General features: G+C 52.8%; 5 protein-coding genes across 5 annotated transcripts; 1 reads left to right on the top strand and 4 right to left on the bottom strand.

Moving 5' to 3' along the window:
• Positions 1-986: 986 nt before the first annotated feature.
• POJ06DRAFT_244771 (ERV/ALR sulfhydryl oxidase domain-containing protein) lies at positions 987-2,040 on the bottom strand. The gene is made up of 2 exons (XM_056186547.1): positions 1,661-2,040; positions 987-1,601 (listed from the first exon to the last, which is right to left on the bottom strand). The coding sequence occupies exons 1-2, from the start codon at positions 1,792-1,794 to the stop codon at positions 1,172-1,174; spliced, it is 564 nt and encodes a 187-aa protein (XP_056045939.1). The 5' UTR covers positions 1,795-2,040; the 3' UTR covers positions 987-1,171.
• Positions 2,038-5,690, top strand: POJ06DRAFT_244769 (uncharacterized protein). The gene is made up of 4 exons (XM_056186546.1): positions 2,038-2,759; positions 2,883-2,987; positions 3,054-3,339; positions 3,387-5,690. The coding sequence occupies exons 1-4, from the start codon at positions 2,247-2,249 to the stop codon at positions 5,312-5,314; spliced, it is 2,832 nt and encodes a 943-aa protein (XP_056045938.1). The 5' UTR covers positions 2,038-2,246; the 3' UTR covers positions 5,315-5,690.
• POJ06DRAFT_50233 (P-loop containing nucleoside triphosphate hydrolase protein) lies at positions 5,552-10,094 on the bottom strand. Its single transcript, XM_056191130.1, has 3 exons — positions 9,859-10,094; positions 7,582-9,801; positions 5,552-7,531 (listed from the first exon to the last, which is right to left on the bottom strand). Exons 2-3 carry the CDS (start codon positions 9,769-9,771, stop codon positions 5,789-5,791), a joined length of 3,933 nt encoding a protein of 1,310 aa, XP_056045937.1. The 5' UTR covers positions 9,772-9,801; positions 9,859-10,094; the 3' UTR covers positions 5,552-5,788.
• A 485-nt stretch (positions 10,095-10,579) lies between these two features.
• Positions 10,580-14,832, bottom strand: POJ06DRAFT_244764 (thiamine diphosphate-binding protein). The gene is made up of 3 exons (XM_056186545.1): positions 14,535-14,832; positions 11,560-13,954; positions 10,580-11,500 (listed from the first exon to the last, which is right to left on the bottom strand). The coding sequence occupies exons 1-3, from the start codon at positions 14,727-14,729 to the stop codon at positions 10,998-11,000; spliced, it is 3,093 nt and encodes a 1,030-aa protein (XP_056045936.1). The 5' UTR covers positions 14,730-14,832; the 3' UTR covers positions 10,580-10,997.
• Positions 14,833-15,610: 778 nt separating this feature from the next.
• On the bottom strand, positions 15,611-17,375 carry POJ06DRAFT_50214 (citrate synthase-like protein). Its single transcript, XM_056191129.1, has 3 exons — positions 17,220-17,375; positions 16,812-17,166; positions 15,611-16,757 (listed from the first exon to the last, which is right to left on the bottom strand). The coding sequence occupies exons 1-3, from the start codon at positions 17,259-17,261 to the stop codon at positions 15,697-15,699; spliced, it is 1,458 nt and encodes a 485-aa protein (XP_056045935.1). The 5' UTR covers positions 17,262-17,375; the 3' UTR covers positions 15,611-15,696.
• Positions 17,376-18,091: the final 716 nt, after the last annotated feature.

Here is an 18,091-nt window from a genome sequence, read left to right as displayed (position 1 = left end):
CAGTGACAATTATGTGGACTACCGACCCTTTGACCTCCGTCCAACATTGGAAGTCGCGGGCCTATCCACTCAACAGCCGGTTCATATGGAAGCTCTGATATCACTTGTCGCCTCAAACTTGTGTTGAGATAATTTCTCTACTCGCTGGTGCGCGAAAATAAGAATTCGAAAACTTTTAAAACGTTCAGTTCCATCAGGGGACCGTTACTCAATCGCCTCAAAGCAGTGCTCGATGCCATCAACGTGAAAGCGCATCATGAACACCACCACTAACGTAGCGTTGAAGCTAGAGTTATAACCATTTTAGATCATTTCCGAAGGATGCAATAGTAACTATGGGCCGTATTTTACATAAGTCAGTACCGACTTTGTCATATGCTTTAGAAGGATTCACTCGCGAAGTTGGTTCCCTAGAAGAACTGGAATAACAAATCACAAAACAGACAAGGAGAAATGACGTCATAGATATCGCCTCAGCTAACTTTGGGCTTGCGGGTAAGGGCTACATCTCCAAAACCTCAAGTCTCATAATTTCCAGATTTTCCCAAAATTACTCTGCGCAACCAAACTAATCGCTCCTTGCTGGTGCAGCACATTTGAAAAACGCGGGGAGTAGGTTGGGTTGACGATAGCTCATATATAAAATACTAATATGCTTGCCGTTATAAAAGTGAAAAGCATAGTTTTTGTTGTTAACGCCATAGCAGTCCGGGCCGGCTTATATCTGCCTCTTCGTGCTAATCATATATTAGCAACCATAACTATTAATCAGAAAGATTAGCAGCAACTGCCTGATACTGATATGGACTAGTCACTAGTGTAGAAAGCGAGATCTTCATTTTGCAGCGGTTGTAGTTACCCCGGCCAAACGTTATAAACCGAGCTACATCCCAGAAGACGAATAATATAGGACGACAAATGACGGTATGGCGTGATGTGAATAGAAGTCGTTGCGCAAAGCTAGGTATATTTTAGTTCTTGGAGGTGTACACTAAGTTTACCTGTTTTGTAGTGCCGAGTTCTGGATTGAGTGATTGAAGGTAGCATACCATGACTCTGGATTTATGTAGACTTATTATGTACAATTCTAGGAGATTGTCTATGCAAGCTATTCACAAAAAAAACCAGTACTGGACTCAGCGGCCCAGTAGAGTTTCTATAGGACGAACGTTTAATCGCACCGGCCGTCGTTCCATCCGTCTCTCCACCGCTCCTTCCATAAATTGCAATCAAACTCTGGCTTCCCTAGTTTCCTATTTACCTCATTGTGTGCATCGCAGAGCCATCTACCAAAATCCTCCTGTCCTGCGACCTTCGGCGTATTCTCCGGCTTTGCGGACCACTCCTGGAAATCCGCAGCGCAGTACCAGCAGGGGTATAGCTTGCCGAAAATACGCATGAAGGACTTCATGTCATCCTGCTGCGCCGGCGTCGCTTGTTCTGGATACTGCGCTGCAACTGAATGTAGGAACGTCCACGTCGACCGGCCGAGTTCGTTGACATCAGGTGGACAATCCCTGGCTACAGGCTTTGCGGCTGCCGCTGCTGCACTCATGCCCTTCGCCTTGCGGAAATCTAGTAGGGAATTACACGTTCGGCATCTATATTACATGAATGAGACTAGTTCTCAAGCAGAAATGTTGGCAGCGGCAGTACTCACGGTTTGCCATCTTTGTCGAGGACGTAGCCCTTGGGGAGCTGTTTCGAATCCGTAGGCTTCTTCGGCGGGTGCACAGTCCCGGAGCCGACCTGCGGTGGCTGACTTTCGACACGATCTTCGATGGCGTCCGTCATGCTAAATTACTAGATGTATAGTGTAGAAGAAATACAGATACCAGATCACGGTGCTCCGGTGGCTAGCGCATGATTTTATCGACGGAGTATCTAGGACACTACTGATTTATAATTACGCTACCTAACCTCGGTGTTCGCGCTGACACATCCCCGTGACTTGGCCTACGCGGAATCAGGCACCCTGAAAGCACCAGACGAGACAAACTGCTCAACCTGCCAGCTCCTGATGTGGACTTTGAGTGCATTTAACGAAGTCTAGCCAAAAAGATTATATTCCATACAGCCCGTGGGGCAGTGGCCAACTGTTCTCTGGGGTTAGGGCATACTCGAGTCGGGCAGCGATACAAAACACTTCGTCGAGCGTCGCATACCCAATTCTCACGAGCCCCCAATCCTGCCATCGATTGCGCCAAAGCAGAGGCACTTCTACGCTGCTCGATTCTCCTCCAGCAATGTCTGTGCCCCCGACATCCGACTACTTCCAGCAGAACAATGGCTACCCGCCGCAACCCGGCGCGCCTCAGTACGGAATCCCGTCCCAGGCTCCGCCGCCGCCTACGGGCCAGGGCTATCCAATCCAATCACCAGATAGTCCCGTCCCTGCTGCTGACACCGAGCCTATCACCAACCCGCCAGTTGTGACCGTTCCAGGCGCGGGACACAAGTCACGGCGGCAGTATGCTGCCGAGCAGTATACGTTTGGAACTGTGCCGGCGGCGGTCGATCAAATGCAGGCTCAACCCGCACCGGCGGCGTATGGACAGCCGGCCTATCCTGGAGCCAACACGATGTACACGCCGGCCGGCGCTCCCGCGGTTTCGCCTGTTGCTCCGGGTATGCAACCACAGTACGGCGGATTCCAACCGATCGGCGCCCAGGCTGATGCGGGGTTGTCACAACAATTCTCGCAGATGAGTATGGGTGGTGTTACTGCGCCGGCCCAGAATTTGAAGGCTCCTCCGCAGGTTAGTTGGTTTTTAGGATTGCGGTAGTTTTAGTGTAGGGGAGTGAATCAAAGTGATGAATTAGTCATGGATTGATAATTGTGCCAGTTGATGGTATTGATTAAATACTGACACGGGAAACAGATTGGTCCGCTAAATCAATTGTACAATATCGATTTACTACAGCAATTGCCTCCGCCAATTTCAGATCTTAATCTTCCTCCGCCTCCAATTGTGTTGCCGTCGAATGTGAGTTGTGATTTATTGGATTGAGTGGTTGATGGAAGTTTTGTTGCTAAAATCGTGGATCACTAGGCCTCGGTCACCAACTCCCCGACAGCCAACTGCCCACTTCCATACGTGCGATCAACGCTCAACGCCATACCTACGACCAGCTCGTTACTGAAGAAGAGTAAACTTCCGTTTGCATTGGTAATTCAGCCGTACACTAGCCTGCGAGACGAAGAGGCTCCAGTGCCAGTTGTGTCGGACTCAATAATCTCGCGCTGCCGACGATGCAGAAGTTACATCAATCCATTCATTACGTTTATTGATCAGGGCCACAGATGGCGATGCAATATGTGCAACCTCACTAATGACGGTGCGTCAAGCGTTTGTTTACCGATGAATTACGGCTGACCCAGTTAGTTCCCACCGCTTTTGACTGGGATTCTCACAATCAGAAACAAGTTGACCGATGGAGCCGGGTCGAACTTAACAACGCCGTCGTTGAATTTGTTGCTCCACCAGAGTACATGGTTCGACCTCCTCAACCTCTTGTCTACGTTTTCCTCATCGACGTCAGCGCCAATGCTGTAGCCAGCGGGCTCGTTGCTACCACCGCCCGAACAATTCTCGAGTCGCTTGACCGTATCCCCGACAGGGACAAACGAACAAGACTTGCATTTATCTGTGTCAACTCTTCACTGCACTACTTCGCCATTGCGCCGGCACCGGCGGGGTCCGAACCGACCATGCTCGTTGTATCTGATCTCGATGAGCCGTTCTTGCCTGTTCCGCACAACCTGCTTGTTCCACTTGCTGAATGCCGATCCGGAATTGAGTCGTTGCTGAATAAGCTGAACGATATGTTTGCCAACTCGACCAGTACCACGAACGCCATGGGCCCAGCACTGAAGGCCGCGCACAAGTTGATTGGCAATGTTGGCGGCAAGATCATTTGCTTGATGGCGAGTCTGCCAAATGTTGGCCCCGGAAAGCTCGAGCCTAGAGAAGACAAGAAGACGCTCAGTGCCGGTGCCGAGAAATCACTACTGCAGACTCAGAATTCGTTTTACAAGAGTTTTGCTGTAGAGTGCAGCAAGAGTCAGGTTTCGATTGATATGTTTTTGTTCTCATCGCAATATCAGGACGTTGCATCGCTCAGTAACCTACCACGGTATACGTCTGGTCAGACGTACTTCTACCCGGGTTGGAATGCGGGCCGATCAGAAGACGCGATCAAGTTCGCGCATGAGTTTAGTGAACATTTGTCGATGGAGATTGCGCTGGAAGCTGTTTTGCGTGTTCGCGCTACGAACGGAATCCGGATGAATACGTTCTACGGCAACTTCTTCACCCGGTCGTCCGACCTGTGCGCGTTCCCGAGCTTCCCGCGAGACCAAAGTTATTGCGTTGAGGTGGCGATCGACGAGACGATTTCGAAGCCGTTCGTGTCCATGCAGGCGGCGGTGCTGCACACGACTTCCAACGGCGAGCGGAGAATCCGGGTCATGACGCTCGCAATACCGACTACGTCGAACTTGTCAGATGTGTACGCATCCGCGGACCAGATCGCGCTAACGTCATTCTACGCCCAGCGGGCAGCTGAGAAAGCGCTTTCGTCCGGTCTGCAAGAAGCGCGGGATCTCGTCGGTGGCAAGCTGGCCGAGATGTTGCAAACCTACCGGAAGGAGTTGATGACCTCCAACGTCGGCGCGTCGGCGCCTTTGCAATTCTGCGCTAACTTGCGGCTGTTGCCATTGCTCTTCCTGGCCCTGATCAAGCACGTCGGCCTCCGAAAATCAGCCCAGATCCCGTCGGATTTGCGATCGGCCGCGCTCGACATGCTCGGAACTTTGCCTGCCAAGTACCTGATCCAGTACATTCACGCGGACTTCTACTGCCTGCACGACATGCCCGAGACGGCGGGCCGGCCGGACAAGGAATCCGGCGAGATCGGGCTGCCGCCGAAGGTGAACCTCAGCGCGGAGCGGCTCGAGCGCCACGGCCTGTACCTGATCGACGACGGCCAGACGCAGTTCCTGTGGGTCGGCCGTGACGCCGTGCCGCAGCTCATCCTCGACGTGTGGGGCCTGCCCGCGCTCGAGCATGTCAAGACCGGCAAGACGACGCTGCCGGTGCTCGAGACCGAGTTCTCGCAGCGCGTGAACGCGATCATCGCCAAGCTGCGGGAAAAGAAAGGGTCAATCATCTGGCCGAACCTGTACGTCGTGCGCGAGGACGGCGACCCGGCGCTCAGGCTGTGGGCATCGACATTCTTGATCGAGGACCGGGCCGACCAGGGCCAGAGTTACATGGAGTTCCTGACGAACTTGCGCGAGCGCATCAGTTAGGACGGGGCGTAGGACGGGGCGCGCGCGCAGGAATAACAATGATTAATATGTAAGATGCAAGTATTAAAAATACGTGACCGATTACCTTTTCTTGTTCTTTTTTGTTTGTTTGACGCTGTAATGACAAATGCTCCGTTTAACTTTCACATATAGTATTTAGTTTACGCCTTTTTTTTAATGTTAGAACTTGTATATCATGAACCCGTTTCGTATGATAGATAACGTATTTTGCAAAAATGTACATCTAAGAAGACCCAAAAAAACAACACAACCTTGACTATAATACAATTCTGACTCGTGTATAAAATATTAAAAAACCTCGCTGCGATCCGACTCAAACAAAAAAAGTAAAACTGTATATATACCATTCCATGCGAGAGAGAGAGAGAGAGAGAGAGAGAGAGAGAGAAGGGAGAGAAAAAAAAAACCGGATTATATGAACAGCAAAAATGAACGCGCGCATGCCGCGGTGTCCTATGTGCGTTCCAGGGCCTGGAGCTGGACGAGTTCGTAGTACTTTGCTCTGTTTGCGAGCAGTTCCTGGTGGGTGCCAGACTCGAGCACTTTGCCGTCTTCGAAAACGTAGATGATGTCGGCGTTTTGGATCGTGCTCAGCCGGTGGGCGACCGCGATCGTGGTGCGGCCCTTGGCGGCCATGTCGAGCGCCTCCTGGACGACTTTTTCCGACTCGGAGTCGAGCGCCGACGTGGCCTCGTCGAGGAGCAAAATTTTTGGTCCGCGAATCAACGCCCGCGCGATCGCGATGCGCTGTTTCTGGCCGCCGCTGAGCAGCGTGCCCTTTGTCCCACACAAGGTGTCGTACCCGTCGGGCAGGGACATGATGAAATCGTGGATGTTTGCCTGTTTGCTGGCCGCGTAGATGTCCTCGTCCGTAACGTCTTTGGGGGTGCCGAGCGCGATGTTGTGCCGGATCGAACCGGCGTATAGAACCGGCTCCTGCTGCACGAGCGCAATGTGACTTCTGTATGCGTTCACGTTGAGCGACGTTATGTCCTGGCCGTCAAGAAGGATCTTGCCACCCAGGGGAAGATAAAACGATTCAATCAGACCGATCGTCGTGCTCTTGCCGCAACCAGACGAGCCGACGAGCGCAACGTACTGGCCCTTGTGGATGGTCAAGTTCAGTCCTCGGAGAACAGGCACTTCGGGACGGGTGGGATACCGGAAGTGCACGTCCTGGAACTCGATGTTACCGTCGACGTCCTGCGGCACGATACCCTCCTCGCTCCAGCTGTCGATCTGTGGGATCGAGTGGAAGAGTGTCTGGATGTTTTCGGCCGCCTGCTTGGCTTTACCCATATCGGGGGCGAACGAGAACACGGTACCGGCGGACTGGGATCCAAACACGATCGAGATGAAGCAGATGAAGAACTGGGTCGTGCCGTACGTGCCGTCTTTGAGCAGACCCGACCCGTACCAGAACCCAAGACCCATGATGAAGAACGAGAGACCCTGGGAGAGGCCGTAGAGGAACGCCGACCGCACGGTCGAGGCTCGGCTCTTGGTAATCTGGTTCTCGATCTCGGTCTTGTACTTTGAACAAACGTCTTCTTCGCGGGTTAACGACGCGACCGTGCGAATAGACGACGTGGCCTCGCACGCGAACGAAGCCGACTTGTCGTACGCGGCTTTTGCGCGCTCCTGGAACCGCTGGAGCATCCAGAATCGCAAGAACCCACAAAAGACGAGGATCGGCATGCAGGCAAAACACACGAGCGCCAGCTTCCACGCCACAGCGATCGACAGGATCGTGCCGGCCACAATAGTGATCAACGAGTTCAGGATCTGGCCGAGGGTCGCGCCGCTGAGGCCTTCGACAGCCTGGGCGTCCTTTGAAAGGGTGCTGGTCAAGGATCCGGTCGTGTTCTCTTCCCGGTCAAAGAACGCGATATCCTGGCGCAGCATCTGACGGAAGCTCTCGAATCTGATTCGACGCACGAGTTTTTGCCCGACATATGACAGCAAGCCGACTGTTCCCAGGAACGCAACACCTTGGACAAAGGCAAGCATGAAGAACAGGCCGGAATAGAGGTTGACCGTGCTGCGCATCTGAGAGTAATGCTCAGGAGTGACCTGGAAGGCCTCTACACATTTGGCGAAAAACACAGACTGGACCGGATAGCCAAGACCGTTGATTGTTGCGCAAAAGATGCCACCCAGCATCAACGGTAGTTCGGGTTTGTTCATCTTGAAGAGCTGCTGGCGTTAGCAACCATTGCTGACCACCCAAGGAGTAAGTCACTGACCATAACAATCGATTTCCTGACACCGTACTTCTTCTTCTGCAGCACGGGCCGGTTGGCGACCGCAACACTGGAAATGGACTGCTTCGTTCGGGTACGGGTCATGTCGAGAATGTTGGTGTCTTCTTGGTACTCGAGCTGCTTCTCCTCGATAACGTACTGGGTCTCGACCGAGTCGTCTTCATGCTCAGGCTTCTTAAGCTTTTCAATCTTCTGTGCCTCGACAAGATCGTAATACATGCCCCGCTTGTCGAGGAGGTCGTTATGAGTGCCTTGCTCGACAATTTGGCCCTTGGACATGACAACAATCAAGTCCGCGTCCCTGATGGTCGACAGTCGGTGGGCGATGACGATTGTCGTGCGCGACTTTGCCGCCTTGTCCAACGCGTCCTGCACGATGCCTTCGCTCTTGGTATCTAATGCCGACGTGGCCTCGTCAAGAAGAAGCACCTTGGGATTGCTGACAATAGCACGGGCAATAGCGATCCGCTGCTTTTGGCCGCCGGACATCAAGAACCCGCGCTCGCCGACGTTCGTGTCGAGGCCCTCGGGCAGAGTTTGAATGAACGACCACGCGTTGGCCTGCTCGCATGCGTCGACGACCATCTTGCGTTTGTCGTCCTCCAGCGCAAACTCGTACTTGGTTCCAATCAAGCCGTGGGCGACATTCTCGTACACGGAGCAGCCAAAAAGCGTAGGCTCCTGTGACACGAGCGAAATATGCTGACGCAGCCATTTCGTGTTCAGTTTCGTGATGTCATGTCCGTCTAGTGTTATGGTACCCGAAATCGGCTGGTAGAATCGCTCGACGAGACCGACGATGGTACTCTTGCCCGAACCAGAAGCGCCGACCAGCGCGACCGTGTTGCCGGCAGGGATCTTGAGATTCATGTTCTCGAGCACGGTGACGTCGGGCCGGGACGGGTAGATGAACTTGATGTCGTTGAGCTCGATGTCTCCATTGAAGGACTCGAGAATTTCGCCTTGGTCGGAAGTCGCGTCGATGACGGACTGGCGGTCGATAGTGGCAAAGATCTTGGCCGCGGCCGAGGTTCCGTCCGTGACGCTGCGCACGTTAGGGCCAATCTGGCCGAGCGAGAACGCACCGATGAGCATAGACAGTAAAACCGAAATAATAGAACCGACGTCGATGGTTCCGCTGGCGACGAACCGCGAGCCCTGCCAGAAGGCAAGCGCGTAGTTGCAGTAGATGTAGAACCAGAGCGAGCCGAGCATGAGAGCAAGGACGGCGCCGCCGAGGAAAGCCCACTTTTCAGTAATACGCAGATACTTGTCGTACTCGTCGGCGAGGCGCTGCTGGACACCGAACGCCTGGACGTTGCGGACGCTGGAAAACACTTCTTCGGCCAGCGTGCCCCCGACAGAGTAGCCATCGAGCGATTTCAGGGAGGCCTTGATCATGAAGGTCGACAAGAAGCCCATTGTCAGCACGATGGCGACGACGACAGATATCAAGATGAGAGTGAGTTTCCAGGACTTGATAAAGCCGATGATAAAGGCGGAGATAAATGTCGCCAGGCCGGTGAGAATAACGCCGACCTTCTCGGACATGCCCTCCTGGACCCGATTGGTGTCGGCAGTAATGCGGGACGTGATCTCGCCGGAACCAAGCTTGTCGAAGTAACCGATGTTTTGTCTGAGGGTGGCGGCGAGATATTGCTCTCTGATTCGGGCCGACAGCACCTCGCCGCGGTCGATATGAATAAACGTCTCGACAAACGTGAACACGATCTCGCCGATTCCTAGGTATACAAAGTACAGAGAGAACTTGTTGATCTCGCTCTGGAAGTGCTCAGGCGAGCCGCCGTAGGCAAAGAAGTCGACAAACGTCTGGGACAGCTGGCCAAAGACAATGGTCATGAGCGGCAGCAGGGCGCCGGCCGCGATACTGCAGAAGTAGCCGACGACAAGAACCGCCAGATCGAACGCAGTCGCGTATCGGTAGAGCTTGAAGAACGAGACCTTGGCTGGCGTGACCAGGACCTGGGCGCGGAGGATTTCTGCCTCCTCGGGCGGAAGATGGGCGAACTCGTCCTCGTTCGAGTCTTTGCTGACAGGAACAACAGCCTCGGTCTTTTCGTTTGCGGTTGGGTCTTCTGAGCTGACGGGAAGTGACGACTGCCTGCTGACGTCAGAAGACGCCAACCTGGGGTCTTCTTTGGACAGTGTCATTGTTGTGGACGATGATGATGTTATTTGCGCCTGAGGATGATGTGCGAATTAGCTAGAGCAACGGTCCGGGCAGAAGGGATTGCGTACCTGTATATATAGATATATATAAATATATATGGGCTAGGAGACATCAATTGATGTAGACGGACAAGAGGGGCGAATTGGCCGGGTTTATCTAAAGATGCTGCGAGCTCAGTCAGTCGCGTCGGATGCAGGTTGGACCCGAAAAGACGCACAAAGCCCTGGCAGTTTGGCGCGCACTCGTATCTTGTGCGACAGCGCCTGCACAGGACGATATGAATTAAACTTTGTTGCTCCTCGGGTTATATACCGAAAACAGCAACTGACAGGTAATGTCAAGGGTCTTGTACCTGTGGAACGCGCGGACAGTCTGCGCAAAATGAGTCGCAGGACTTGGCTGAGTAGTGAATAACCGACTAATAATTGAGATGTTTGCTTGGCTGTCAGCAACCAGTAAGCAAAACCGCGCTGGCCAAGATGCGAATCGACAAAGAAACAGTGTGTCACATTGTCTGACCGAATGTCACGTCTGTGGATCGCCGTTCGTTCGGATCCGGAACCCGGCAGATTCCGTTCCAGTGATTGGTGTTAGTAAGCAACCCTAAGGAAGCTGACAAGTCAGCCCCAATCCCGAATACGAACTATTGCACTAAGCCTAAGCGCTATGCCCGCTATGCCGTGGCCAGACTAGCGCCATGCGCCCCGTTGCGTCGGGTGCCCCATTGTTCCTGTCTTATATTACTGTACTTGCGAAGGCCGCAGTTCGTCTAGGTTTCGGCATGTAATTCCCGTCGGGCTAGATTATATCTATAAATAATACGGACATTCATGGGGCAACGACCAACCATAAACGCTCCTATTTCATATGCTCGTGGCGCAAAATAATTAATACTGTATATCTAATCTGCCAGGCGTCACCGGGCGGAACCTCGAGTGACTCATCCAACTGAGTACTCTGCCTATAGTCAAATAATATCAGTTTGTATTATTACTTCATCCCTACACCTTCTGATACCAAAAAAAAAAACCACAAAAAAACCCAATCTATAAGCTTTTGTTTGATCTCAGCCCCTACAGCATAAACAAACAATCTGTCAATAAAACTTGATTACAATGCCTTCAAATCCCGTTTCATTATCGTAAACAAACCGTTGCAAAAAACCAGAGTCCCACCGCCATGCTTCGCCCGCCGTCTCAAATGGGTCCTACAAGTTGAACGCGGTCTTGCAGAACGCTTCTTCCTCGTTGTGGTGCACGACCTTGTTGCCGGCCGCAACACTTGCGCTCGGCTCCCGACCGGCATAACGCACGTCAAAGTCCTTGTAGTTCTTGGTCTCCTTCAGCAGCGTCTGGATGCGTGGGAATACATATGTCCATGCGCCAGCATTCAAGTGCTCCTCCTGGGCCCACACGATGTCCTCCAGCGCCGGATACTCGTCGAGCGCGTCCCGGAGCTGGGCCCATGGGAACGGGTGCAGCTGCTCGATCTTGATGATCGACGTGTCCTCGATCTTGTTGGCCTCCCTCGTCTTGTGCAGCGTCACGTAAACCTGGCCCGAGCACAGGATCACTCGCTTGGTCTCGGACTTGGGAACGACCGACTGGTCCTCAATAATCCACTGGAAGTGCGAGTCGCCAGTGAAGTCCGACAGCTGCGACCGCGCAAGTGGGTGTCGGAGAAGTGATTTCGAGAATAGGAGAATCAATGCTATACATACAGCGCGTTAGCCTTAAACACAATCACCGACGAGAAAAAAAACCACCTACGCTTTCTGAACTGACGGTGGATCTGCCGTCGGAGAAGATGGAACAAGTTAGCAGGTGTCGTAGGATATGCAACCTGCATGTTGCAGTCCTGGTGCTGTCGGTTCAGCTTATCCTCGCTCGGGAAGAATCGCGGATCCTCGGTGCAAAGCTGCAGGTATCGCTCGAGACGGGCTGACGAGTGCTCCGGGCCCTGACCGTCGAAACCGTGTGGAAGCGACAGAACAATGCCTGACCTCTGCGCCCACTTGGCCTCGCCGGATGCAATGAACTGGTCAACAATGACCTGGGCCGTGTTGGCAAAGTCGCCGAACTGGGCCTCCCACATAACCAGCGCATCGGGAGACGTCAGCGAGTATCCGTATTCGTAGCCCATAACACCGTACTCAGACAGCGACGAGTTCGAAATCACAAATGCAGCCTGGTCCTCAGAAACGTGCTGAAGAGGCGTGTAGATAGCCTCAGACTCCTGGTCATGCAGGACAGCGTGGCGCTGAGAGAAGGTACCGCGCTCAACGTCCTGGCCCGAAACACGGACGTGGTAGCCTTCCGACACGAGAGATCCGAAAGCAAGAGCCTCGCCGGTAGACCAATCGATGCCCTCACCTTCATCAACAGTCTTCTTTCGGCTGTTCAGGATACGCTTCAAGTTGCGGTGAACAGTGAAGCCCTCAGGAGGGGACGAGATCACATTGCCGATGTGCTTGGCAAGAGACTCGTCAACCGCCGTCGGCAAATGTGGAAGAATTTCGGTCGCCAACTCTTTCGGCGTCTTGAACCCGTCCCAGGCCGACGCAAGCCATTCACGAGTAGACGGAGTATACTCCTTGGCCTTCGCGAACGAGTCCTCTAGTAGACCCCAGACCCATTTCTTGTGCTCGTCAATGTCCTCCTTGGAGAATGTCTTCTCTTCCATCAACTGTGCCGTGTACTTGTCAAGAACAGGCTTCTGCTGAGCAATCTTCTTGTACATGAGCGGCTGAGTGAACGAAGGCTGATCGGTTTCGTTGTGGCCATGACGACGGTAGCACACAATGTCAATGATGACGTCTTTCTTGAACGTCTGGCGCCAGTCAGCCGCAAGCTGGCAGATGAATGTCACGGCCTCGACATCGTCACCGTTGACGTGGAAGATAGGCGCGTCGATGGCCTTGGCCAAATCCGACGGATACATGGTCGACCGGGCGAATCGGGGGTCCGTTGTGAAGCCAATCTGGTTGTTGACAATGATGTGGATGGTGCCGCCGGTCGAGAAGGCAGGCAGACTGTGAAGACCAATAGTCTCGTAAACGACACCCTGAGCGGCAAAGGCAGCATCACCGTGAAGCAAGACACCCATTGCCGTGTTGTAGCTGCCTTCATCCTTGTTGAAGTGCTGGATGGCACGGGTCTTGCCGAGAACGACAGGATCCTCCGCCTCGAGATGAGACGGGTTGGCGACGAGCGACAAGTTGACGCGCTTGCCTGAAGGCGTAGGCCGCTGGTAGTTCATGCCAAGATGGTACTTGACGTCACCAGAGCCCTCGTCATCGGCGTTGTCGGTCCCAGAGAACTCGGAAAAGATAGACTCGTTTGGTTTCCGGACGACGTTGGAAAGCATGTTGAGCCGACCACGATGAGGCATACCGATGACAATGTCAGTCACACCTCCGTCAACGGACTTGTCGATTAAGGCCTTCATTCCTGGGATCAAGGTCTCACCACCCTCGAGACCAAATCGCTTGTCGTTAGGGTACTTCGTGGCGAGGAAGGACTCGAAGCTCGAGGACCAAATAATTCTGTCGAGAATCCTGCGCTTCTCATCTACAGAGTACTTGTAGGGAGTAGGGATCTCGATGCGCTGGCGGATCCAGTCGCACTCTCCACGGTCCGGAATGTGGATGTATTCCACGCCATATGAGCTACAATAAGTATTCTCGCATGCGTCGATAATTTCTCGCAAAGTCATCTTAGTTCTTCCACTACTCGCGAACCAGGGCAGAATGCCGGGACCGAGACTGTACTCGGTGTCGAGATCCTTCTCGGTAAACTTATAGTACTCGAGGGTCAACTCCTTCGGGACTTGATCCTGGCGGATGCCGAGGGGATCGAGATTGGCCTTGAGGTGACCGCGAACCTGATAGGCTCGAACGAGAAGCTGAATCTTCAAGTGGTTGATGACATCGGTGTTGCCTGCCAAACCAGCGCCGGGAACGACATACGGAACACCGGTCGTGGGAGCGGGAACAATATTAGGAGGAGGAATGAATGCCTGAGAAGGCTGAACGCCGCCGGACTCCATGTTGCGGAAGTAGACCTGCCACGAGATGTGGACGCTAGACGGATCCCGCTTCCATGCGTCGTACATCTCATCGACGTAGTTGGCCGAGTTGCCGTCCAAGAATGCATCATTGGAATCCTGGTTTTGCAATTAGCAGCTGATTCAGAACCAAATGAACAGGATCCAGCGTGTGCAGATAACATTTGCATTGTAAATCCTCCACAGCGTAGTTCGCGTATCCTGTACGTCGTTCTATGCAGGGACCGGCTGTTGACGTTGTTAGCTGCGGCGCCGCGCCAATGACCGAAAAAAACGACCTGGTATCCACCATTCCGCCGAAGTTTAGTTGTTGCCACATTTCCCACCACCAGCAATTGAATCAATAACTTGTCACAATAGCCATGTCTACCACAGCGATCGTAATAGCACCGAGATTGGCGACGATTAAAATATTGTGTTGTTCCACCGATACTGGCCAATCATGGCACCGCAAAAAACACTTCCTCCGTAGCGTCACAATTTACAAGCAGCCACGGCTGCCGTCTTCACAGAGAGCTGAAATAACCGTTTATAACACGCCTAATCCCATTGGAAGGACTGAACTCCGCGGATCCGCCGGATTCCCAAACAAAACCCGGCCACAATCTCTCTGCGGTTTCGACAATTCCACAACTGTAACGAGCAACTGCACACGCTGACAAACAAATAAACTACATACCACACCAACAGGCTGAGTTTCGACCGCAGTGGCGAGCAGTCTCGTCATGACCGGGTACTTTGAAGAAGTCTGCTTTCTGAGCCCAGCAACACATGACGAGCTGGAGCCGAGCGCAGACGCAGCTCTGCCGGCCGCAGACAACTGCGCAGACGCGCAGAGCCGCGACGACAGCTTTGGAATAGAACGTAATAACATTGTCGCGAGAAGACCCGGGGAAATGCGTAACAGAACAACCGGACTGGACTATGTGGAAGATAGGCGGCTGAAGTGCTTTTATTCTGTTCTCATTCGCCAGGCGGGCGCCCACCGCGCTTACCCGGCCGCCGGCTGCCGGACTCGCCGTGGGTTCCCCGGGGTTTCTCACGTAAGGTTATGGTGAGTGCTGACATAAACTGCGTGGCGCTAGACCCCGATGAGGTTAAGCGCCACCAGGGTCCGAGCAGAGTGATTGGTTGGTCGGAAGCATGTTTCCGACAGTGGCGCCTTGCCGACGATCAGCTTTAATTCCTCAGCCGGCTCAGCCGGCTGAGTGTCACGTGCCACATGACGTGTAATCCAGATCATTAGACGTATTTTCAACATTTTTTCAAACCATTTTGAACATTTGAGAATTGGTTTGAATTGAGCATTTGGCGACAGTGTGTCGGCTAGTCGACCATTTGGGGGTGCTGAAACACCAGTGCGGCCTGCAGTAATACGGATGGATCGCGTGACGACGCAAGAATACGGCATCGCGCAGTGTACCGCAAATCACATCAATATCCAACCACAAACAAGCAACATTAGCAATACAAGAGCCATTAATTGTTTGCGATATTGTTTAGTATCGTGCATTCTACTGAGCAGTATCGCGCATTCTACTAAGCAAGCTCGTTCGGTTCGCTCGAGTCCGGACGAAAGTGCGGGGAAGTGTTCTCGAGCTGCGCCGCACTCGACCACTCGTGATGATCTCGATCCTACACTGTCGATGACATCACCGCCGCTGCAGGAGAGGCTTGCAGGAAGAATACTCGTGGTATTTAATGGCAATGGCGACGTGCGCTAGGTCGAACCTGGCTGGAATGTGGTATGTGAGTCTGGACAAAATAACATGCGGCTACAAATTACTCTATAAATAAAACTGCAACAGAGATAGATCCCGTCGTTCGGCATTCTAACCAGCTTACTGTCCATCCTGACAACTCGCAATCACTGACTGCAAACACATACTCCTCGGTCGCTCAATTGGCAGTCCCAATGCGCGATCCCAAATCAACTGCGCCAGGGGCCCAATACTACGCGACACGCCGAATGCAACCGTGTAAAACATCGTCTGCGTGAGTCCAAAATGGTGCATCAACACGCCCGACGCTGCGTCCACGTTCGGGAACGGACAACTAGTTTTTCCGTGCGCGGTCAGGACCCGCGGCGCAATTTCAGACGTCTCCAGTACGAGCCTGAAGACGGGATCGTGTTGAGAGATGGCGGGGCGACCGCGAGCGTACGTCATGAGTGCTTCGAACCTTGGGTCGGGTTTGCGGAGTGCCGCATGCCCATAGCCGGGGATCACCCGGCCGGATTTTATGGTATCCCACAGGAACGCCTCGATATGCTGTGGACTATAGTCGGATGGAATGGCATCTTTCATCGAGAGGATGAAACGTAAGACTTCTTGCGCTGCGAGACCGTGCAATGGACCGGCAAGACCTTGAAGACCGGCAGAGTATGATAGATAGGGATCCGAGAGTGCAGAGCCCACAAGATGAGTTGCATGTGCTGATACATTTCCCCCTTCGTGATCGGCGTGAAGTGCGAGGTATAGTCGTAGGAAATCGACAAAGTCCGGATCAGTCGAGACTCTTAGCAAATTCGAAAAGTTCAGAGCCCAGTCTGCATTCCGCGAAATATATCCAGGAACTGGACCGCCTCCTCTGTACACATTTTGATAAATTTTCGCGGCTATGGCCGGAAGCTTTGCCATCAGATTAATCGCGTCATCAAATGTAGGCTCCCAGTAGTCTTCCTTTGAAAGTCCCTGTTGGTACCGATATGCAAATTCAGAATCGTGGTTGAGCGCCGCAACACCAATCGAAATCTGCGTCATGGGATGCATTGTTGGTGGGAGACAGTCAAGAAGCGTGGAAACGTACTCCGGCAGTGTTCCCTTGTCGGCCAGCTCAACTGAGAATGCTCGAATCTCGTTCGTCGTAGGAACTTTACCACTCAGCAGAAACCAAAACATTGCTAGCAAAACATTAGCATAAATTATGCCTTTATACAAGAAAACAGGAAATTCACCCTCAGGTAGCATTTCGCCACCCTCGTCTGCCTTCGGAAGTAGAGCCTGACACTCCACAATTGTCTTCCCATGGAATCGAATCCCGGTAATCGGGTCCACCTGTGAGCCGTCCCACAGCATGCTCTTCAGACCGCGCATGCCGCCGAGCAAGCTGTTCACAGTAATTTCGCCAATACGCTTGTCGCCATACTCCTTCTTCAGCCTCCGCAGCAAATTTCTTTTCTCCGGGATTACTTCTCGCAGGACTCGCTTAAGTTCGGTTGAAGAGTGCCGGACAGACGTGCGGCTCGCGTGGCGCAGCAGCGGGGAAGGCGGTGCGGCGGTGGCTATGCCGGGCCCGGCGCGGACCAGCGGCTGCGCAGATGTGTTAGCATACAGTGTATAGAACTGATGACTTGAGCACGTACGAATAATGATCCGTAGAGGCCAGACCGGCAAACAGGGAACATGATGGCAAAGGGAGGGAGCGAGAAAGAAGCTCTGTTAACGGGCCAAAGTAGATGAGTTCGCGAGTATGCGGAATCCGGGGATGGTCGAACCGTTATATAGGCGCGCGTGATTATTCAAGGCGCGATCAGCCCCATCTGCTTGCACGTGCCAAACTGGGGTTGAGATGGCAATTATGGATCGATTTCAGAAATACGCTCAACAAGCGGAATGGAATGTGTATGCAAATAATCAATGTACACTACGGTAACAGTAGTGTGAATATCTTTTGCCTGGTGGGCCTGATGGGAATTCCACTTGTGTCCGACGGCAGTGACCAGATTCGCACCACATCTCCCGATCATGGTACGTGAATAGCCGAAACGTTCTTATACAAATCACGACTAATCTACAGATGCCCAACATATACAACTGCGTCAAGATAGAAGACCATTCAATAATCGAATGAGAGTTACCTTGAACATGCATTTCTGTTCGCTCCCAACTGTTCAGTTCCCAACTGCACACATGCCAGCACGAACTTTTACTACTTAATCGTACTTTTGCAGGTGTCGGGTTAGTCCTTGTGAGCCTTAGGAGGCCTGCTCTTCTCCACAATATCCAATTGATGAATGGAATGTCCTTAGAAGTCATGCGAGAGTGGCATTTCTGGCTGCCCTCATCCTCGAACAGAAGACTCAGCGGGAATCCGATATCGAACGGCGCATCACTCTCAATCTCGCTAAGTGATTCTGACGTGCGGCCATCTAGCACTTCGTCTTCTTGTCGCATTTTCCCACGAAGCTAGTCCAGGAATGACCGAAGTAATGGCACACAGACATAGTGATACTTG

Source organism: Lipomyces tetrasporus, assembly GCF_029532465.1.
Source record: "Lipomyces tetrasporus strain NRRL Y-64009 chromosome Unknown POJ06scaffold_2, whole genome shotgun sequence".
In the NCBI taxonomy this organism is placed as follows: Eukaryota; Fungi; Ascomycota; class Lipomycetes; order Lipomycetales; family Lipomycetaceae; genus Lipomyces; species Lipomyces tetrasporus.
Note: the sequence above shows the minus strand (reverse complement) of the source record. Positions and strands in the feature narration are given on the sequence as shown.

Excerpts from the sequence above, each read along its gene's own strand:
- POJ06DRAFT_244771 (XM_056186547.1), bottom strand. The coding sequence starts at position 1,794 with ATGACGGACGCCATCGAAGATCGTGTCGAAAGTCAGCCACCGCAGGTC. Across the intron at positions 1,602-1,660 it reads CTCGACAAAGATGGCAAACC|ATGCCGAACGTGTAATTCCC; the intron begins GTGAGTACTGCC and ends CATGTAATATAG.
- POJ06DRAFT_244769 (XM_056186546.1), top strand. The coding sequence starts at position 2,247 with ATGTCTGTGCCCCCGACATCCGACTACTTCCAGCAGAACAATGGCTAC. Across the intron at positions 2,760-2,882 it reads ATTTGAAGGCTCCTCCGCAG|ATTGGTCCGCTAAATCAATT; the intron begins GTTAGTTGGTTT and ends CACGGGAAACAG. Across the intron at positions 3,340-3,386 it reads GTGCAACCTCACTAATGACG|TTCCCACCGCTTTTGACTGG; the intron begins GTGCGTCAAGCG and ends TGACCCAGTTAG.
- POJ06DRAFT_50233 (XM_056191130.1), bottom strand. The coding sequence starts at position 9,771 with ATGACACTGTCCAAAGAAGACCCCAGGTTGGCGTCTTCTGACGTCAGC. Across the intron at positions 7,532-7,581 it reads TCAGGAAATCGATTGTTATG|CTCTTCAAGATGAACAAACC; the intron begins GTCAGTGACTTA and ends TAACGCCAGCAG.
- POJ06DRAFT_244764 (XM_056186545.1), bottom strand. The coding sequence starts at position 14,729 with ATGTTATTACGTTCTATTCCAAAGCTGTCGTCGCGGCTCTGCGCGTCT. Across the intron at positions 13,955-14,534 it reads AAACTCAGCCTGTTGGTGTG|GATTCCAATGATGCATTCTT; the intron begins GTATGTAGTTTA and ends TTGCAAAACCAG. Across the intron at positions 11,501-11,559 it reads CCACCGTCAGTTCAGAAAGC|CATTGATTCTCCTATTCTCG; the intron begins GTAGGTGGTTTT and ends CTGTATGTATAG.
- POJ06DRAFT_50214 (XM_056191129.1), bottom strand. The coding sequence starts at position 17,261 with ATGTTCCCTGTTTGCCGGTCTGGCCTCTACGGATCATTATTC. Across the intron at positions 17,167-17,219 it reads GCCTCTACGGATCATTATTC|CCGCTGGTCCGCGCCGGGCC; the intron begins GTACGTGCTCAA and ends ACATCTGCGCAG. Across the intron at positions 16,758-16,811 it reads TGGCGAAATGCTACCTGAGG|CAATGTTTTGGTTTCTGCTG; the intron begins GTGAATTTCCTG and ends ATGTTTTGCTAG.